We start from the raw sequence: 6,520 nt of genomic DNA, 5'->3' as shown, positions 1-6,520 counted from the left end.
CCCCCTCCCCCTTGTTGTGATGTAGTTCTTATCTCAGCCCCCCTTGTCTTGTTGTGACAGCCCTGATATTGTTTATTGAGGTGGATGTCAGGTATAATTAGCAATCGATATGGAAAACGTTTCCTGCAAAGCCACGTCTCTGACGTCACAACCGATTAAGGTTTCTTATTGGTCCCAAATTCCCCAAGCCTGAGCTAATTATTGGAAGCTTGATGTTGATAAAGTAATGCTCATCCTGTGCTGGTGGCATGTCCCCTCCTCACTGGTCACTGCATGCTTACTAAGGTCCCACCACCATCAGCAGCAGCAGCCCTTCAGCTGTGGCAGCTCTATCCGGGGAGATGATGGACAGTAGGCTCCTAGAGCATCCTCATGCCCAGTTTGGAGGCTCCATGAGTGGCATGGTAGGCTTCCCTTATCCCCTCGGCCATCACCATGTGTATGAGTTAGCCAGCCACCAGCTGCAGTCTGCAGCCGCTGTGCCCTTCTCTATAGACGGATTACTCAATGGGTCCTGCTCTGCATCTGTTGTCAATCCGACCCCTCTGATCCCCTCTGGATGTGGCATGAATGGAGACAATCAGCAGTACAAGTTATCAGGTAAGAGCTGCTTTGGAAGGGGAGTGAGTGCAAATGTGGAATGCAAGGTGCTGGGGGTACAAGCCTGGAATTGCCTGGTAATAGCACTTCTAGATTTGTATAATGCATGGTGCTGGGGAATAAGCGTGGACTAACCGGGCGCTGTCACTTACATTGCTCTATAATGCACAGTACTGGGGGAATAGTCTGGAATAACCGGTGCTATCACTTATATATCTGTATAATGCAGCTGAACTAATATAGTTGTACATAATGCACAGTACTGGGAAACAAGCCTGGAATAACATAACTGTATAATGCACAATGCTGGGGGGGGCCAAACCTGGATTGACTGGGTGATATCAGTTATATAGCTGTATAATGCACAGTACTGGGGGACAAACCTGTAATAACTGGTGCTATCACTTATATATCTATATAATGCACAGTGTCGGGGGGACAATCCTAGAAAAATATAGCAGTGTTTAATGCACAATGCTGGGGGTAAAAGCCTACAATAAGTGGGTGCTATCACTTATTTCTCAGTATAATGCACACTACTGGGGGGACAAACCTGTAATAACCGGTGCTATCACTTATATGTGTATATAATGCACAGTGTCGGGGAACAAACCTGGAATTATATAGCAGTGTATAATGCACAACGCTGGGAGCCCAAGCCTAGAATAAGTGGGTGCCATCACTTATATATCTGTATAATGCACCGGAACTAATATAGCTGTATATAATATGCAGTGCTGGGGAACAAGCGGTGCTATCACACACACACACATATATATAATGCACAGTGCAAGTCTGGAATAATATTGCTGTGTATAATGCAGAATGCTGGGGGCCAAGCTTGGGATAACTTGGTGCTATCACTTGTTATAATCTATATAATGCAGAATGCTGGGGGCCAAGCTTGAAATAACTTGGTGCTATCACTTATATATATCTATATAATGCACGGTAATAAGAGGACAAACCTGAAATAATATACAGTAGCTGTATATAATATATACAGCTGAGAGACAAGACTGGAATAGTCGAGCGTTATTAGTTTTATATCTTCATATAATGTATAGTACCGAGGGGACAAGCCTGAAATAATGTATAATGCACAGTGCTAGGGAAGAAGCCTGAAATAACTACTTGTTATTACTTATCTTTTGCATATAATACTCAGTGTAGAGTAGACAATAACTAGGTGATGTGACTTAAATCTCTTCATGTAATGCACATTACCGTAGAGGAGATCTAGTAATAATTAGGTGCTGTTGATTATATATATATATATATATATATATATATATATATATATATATATATATATATATATATATATATATATATGTTATGCACAGTAATAGGAGGTTCTTCCTTAGGTCAAGCCTGAAATCACTGAGTGCTATGGGTTAAATCTTCATATAGCGCACAGCGCTGGTTCTCTCTAAAATAATTGGGAGTTATAATACACAGTGAGGAGGAGATCGAATATTCCTGAAATAACGATGTTTGTATTCATACTATACTACAAAGTGATATCAATATATAAATGAACAGTGCTCGGGGGTCTACTATAGAATTAATCCTAACCCTATGTCCACAGGAGTAGGTGACACCCAGGATCAAAAGCTGCTGCAAAAATACCCAGGATTCTCTGTCACTAACAATTCAGCCTTTTAACAGCATGCATTCACACCCCACTACTAGAAAAAACCCAAACAAATGGGAAAGTGACGTTTTATGGGGTGCCTGGGACTGTGGGTGCAGCATACACGTGTGCATCATGTGTCAGAGCTGAATGCAAACAATCCAAACAACTCAGATACTGAAGGTCTATAATACTGTTTATGTATTTACATCTTCACTTTTATACATATAGTATTATCATGTTCCATACAATAATTTTACACTTAAAGGGCAACACATACTAAATGCACTTCACAGTTTGCAACATTTTCTCTCCCCTCTCGCCCTCTTGGGGTCCCATAAGGTGACAGCTCTGGAAGGAGAGGGTCTGGGGTGATGACAATGTGTGGGAAGGGGACACAACTAGGGATGTAAAAGGCATTTCACAGCAGGGGGTCCCTTTTCCTATTTTGCAAATTCACTTCCCCAAACGTGGGAATAGGTCATAAAATGCTTTGATCAGTGGGACAGACAGCTCTTTAAAGTGCTGCTTTATTTATCTTTGTAGACTATAATAACTATTTGATACAATATACAATATATTCTGTGCATTGTTATGTGTTTGGAATATATGATAACACTGTGTCGTTGTATGAGCTGACATAGATCTGTCCTATTATAGACTCAAGTGACCCAGATAAGGAGAGTCCAGGGTGCAAAAGGAGGAGAACCAGGACCAATTTTACTGGATGGCAACTGGAAGAGTTGGAGAAAGCCTTTAATGAAAGCCACTATCCGGATGTGTTCATGAGAGAAGCCCTGGCACTGAGGCTGGACCTGGTGGAATCTAGGGTTCAGGTAAAACTTGCAATATCCATACACTGCTTGCTGTAATGATTTCTATTGCCCCACAAAAAGAAAAGTCACACCACAGTCTAAATAAGCCCCGAATTGGAGCTTTAATTGCGTTTTAATTAGGCGCATTTTCCTAGCTGTGGCATCTCTATTTGCATATCCATATCCCCTTTGTGTAATGTGCTTCAAATGAACTCAGCGATATTATCTACAATGTTGTACAGATGTCTTGCCTTTGAATTATTACATCTAATGAATTATTTATACCTACATGTTTATGGCAAAACACTGAGGGGAATTAAAATAATCATCGTTGCAAACTATACCGGTGATATTTCTATAGAAAAGTTATTTACCAACGATACTTTTATAGAGTTCAATAGTTTATTTTCTTTTAAGTATGTTTATAGAAGATATTTTATTTTGCCTTATTTTTATATACATTATTTTTATTTATTTATTAACGTTTTCATTGTACTAATTCCCTAATTTCGTAATAATCATAATATAATAATGCTTACATAAAAACTCCATATAACAACATACGGTACAGACCTGCAAGTATGGTATCCTGTACTGAGAACCGTAATAATAAGACACACAAACACACACATATATATATGTGTATATATATATGTGTGTGTATATATATATATATACATCTATATATATATATATATATATATATATATATATATATATATATATATATATATATATATATATATATATATACACGCGCCTATATCTTAAAACTACCAGGAATTCAGTGAAGTGATTATATCACTCTCCGTTAAGTTTTGGCTTATAGTTTCTATAAACATAGAATTATGTAGTGGTTTCAGTACCAGAGACCCCCCTGCGAATGTGCTTAAAGGTAAAAGGCAGGAGGCCAGGGTGTAATTAAGACCCTGGAGGTGTGGAGTTTATAATAAAGAAGAGTGGAGCGCTGTATTATTAAGGCATTAGCTTTGTTTCAAGGGATATTTACAAAATGCACCCTCTCCCCCTTCTGACCTCTTCTGGTTTCAAACCTTTTCATCCAATTTGTTCTGAGATTGTTAAGTGAAGCCTGGACCTCACTTTCTCCTTTAATTCCATAATGAGGTAATTCTCAATGGCAGCTACCGCCTGGAATTAACACAAAAGGTTTATAGGACGGGGGGAAGGCAAGAGGCTCTAAATAAACTTTGAAGGGGGATAGAGGAAGGGGAGGGAGGGCATCCAAGATTAGAAACATTGGCTATATACACAGTGTATATACATAATATATATGCATATATATAAATATATATATAAACCCATACACATAGCATGTGCAATTGTACATATATTATTATATCACTATATTTTTGGAAGACATTTGCGGCTTTTGAGAAAAAAAAATTGAAAATCTTTTTGTCTTGCTAATTAAGGTGAAAATTGGATAATATGCAATAAAATCCATTGCATCGACGGTTTTAATAGTGACAACCATTGGACGACTATTTACATTTACAGAGGGGAGACTAGAAGTAGAAATTAGGATAACTTATGGCTCAGCACATAAAAGCACAGTCAATAATATCATGCTACTAAATTCCGGAGACCACTGAGTGCACTCTGTTTGTGTATAGTTTTTGTTTAGTTTTTTTTTTAGTTTTTATATTTTTTTAGTTGAGAATTTATTTAATTGTTTTTCCTGCACACTACTACTCACCATGCTTCATGTGTCTATATTTAGTTTACAGTTTGTCTTTGGATTTACATTTGATTTTACTGCTAGAGTTCTTGAGACCTTCATATAAAAATGTGAGATATCATTTACCACCGTGTTTGTAATGTTGTACTTATCAGTGTAGAATTTTATAAGTTTCGGTTGGATTTTAACATCGGTGGAATAATTGGATCAACACTTTTATACGCTTAAAAGATCGTAAAAGTCACAACCACATCGTAAAATCATAGATTCGCGTTCAGAACAAACCATCCAGTTCAGTAATAGACCGATGTATTTGTGCAGTTATTGGATCTTTATATTACCGTATATACTGGTGAGAAATTAATAGGTATGTGATTTTTGCGAAATATTAATTAGGAATTGTTTATAATGTGCATAAATGAAGTGTAATTATGTAGTATCTATGGAAAAGGGGCAAAGATAGATGATAGAGAGAGAGAGAGAGAGAGAGAGAGAGAGAGGAAGGAAGGAAAAATGAAAAGAAAAGAACAAAGAAAAATAGATAAAGAGATGTGGGATGAATAAATAGATAGACAAATCAATATAGAATATAGATAGATATACACAGATAGAAAGAAGGAAAGAGAAAGTAAGAAAAAGTAATGAGATAGATAAATAGATAGATAGTGTTTTTCAAGTAATTTCCTCTATGAGAGACTGTTCCCAATTTGAAGGATCAATTAACACCACTGGGAGAATGTAGGACAATTAGTACTCCACAAGTTTAGCTAAAAATATAATCAAAAGCAATAAATAAGTAAATATAAAGCAGTAGAGTAAATTGTCTTCCCTCGGCCAGTGCTGAATGTTAATTGATTTTCATTATCCGGTGTAGGTTTGGTTCCAAAATCGCAGAGCAAAGTGGAGAAAGAAAGAAAACACCAAGAAAGGGCCTGGAAGACCGGCCCATAACTCCCATCCGACCACCTGCAGTGGAGAGCCTATGGACCCCGAGGAGATAGCCAGAAAGGAACTGGAAAAAATGGAGAAAAAGAAGAGGAAGCAGGAGAAGAAGATGTTGAGGAACCAGTCTCGAAGCCAGCACTCCCCATCTATGTCCCTTCACACCCCAAGTTCTGACAGTGACAGTGGCCTCTCCCAGACTCATGACTCCAACTCTATGGAGCCAACCCTTTCAGACACCAGAAACCAAACGCAGCAAAGCTGTGACCCAACAGGGCAAGCCTTTTTCCCAAGCCAAAGAAACACAGGACAAAAAGACAGGGTCAACGATAAGGACTCATGTACGGAGGCCAACCACAACTCAGGCTTGTGTGCAAATGGAAGGGGTTCTGCATTCCAAAAGCTGAACCCATTCAGTGTGGAAAGTTTACTGTCAGACTCGCCTCCCAAGAGGAAAGCAGGTGTGGACTTCCCAAGTTTGTCTGGTCCAAGGACCTTGATTGGCAAGGGTCACTTTTTACTTTACCCTATCACCCAACCTCTTGGCTTCATTGTGCCACAGACTTCTGTTAAAAACAATTCAGCCCAGGAAACTAGTACGAACTTGGGCCAAAGAGACTCCAATCACAATAATAACAACTCAAGTCAAAGTACCTCCCCAAAACACACACAACTGTACCCCGGGAACAGTACGAACTCTACGCAGGCCAGCCTTCCCATATGCAAAACAGAAGGTCTTGGTCAGATAGGGGTCCCTCCTTGCCATTCCCAGGCTGCTTCAGGAGACACAGGGACTGCTCAGCCGCAGGACAACACTTTTTCAGAGCC

At 38.9% G+C, this 6,520-nt stretch overlaps 1 protein-coding gene across 1 annotated transcript in view; it reads left to right on the top strand.

Annotated features, from left to right (window-relative positions):
- Positions 1-253: 253 nt before the first annotated feature.
- UNCX (UNC homeobox) overlaps positions 254-6,520 on the top strand; it is a 6,694-nt gene continuing 427 nt past the window's right edge. The window contains exons 1-3 of the mRNA XM_066577502.1: positions 254-600; positions 2,897-3,072; positions 5,625-6,520. The exon at positions 5,625-6,520 is cut by the window's right edge and continues 427 nt beyond it. Coding sequence (XP_066433599.1) covers positions 342-600; positions 2,897-3,072; positions 5,625-6,520 — 1,331 coding nt within the window. The 5' untranslated portion in view covers positions 254-341. The remainder of the gene's footprint in view (positions 601-2,896; positions 3,073-5,624) is intronic.

Source organism: Eleutherodactylus coqui, chromosome 8, assembly GCF_035609145.1.
Source record: "Eleutherodactylus coqui strain aEleCoq1 chromosome 8, aEleCoq1.hap1, whole genome shotgun sequence".
Lineage (NCBI taxonomy): Eukaryota > Metazoa > Chordata > Amphibia > Anura > Eleutherodactylidae > Eleutherodactylus > Eleutherodactylus coqui.
Note: the sequence above shows the minus strand (reverse complement) of the source record. Positions and strands in the feature narration are given on the sequence as shown.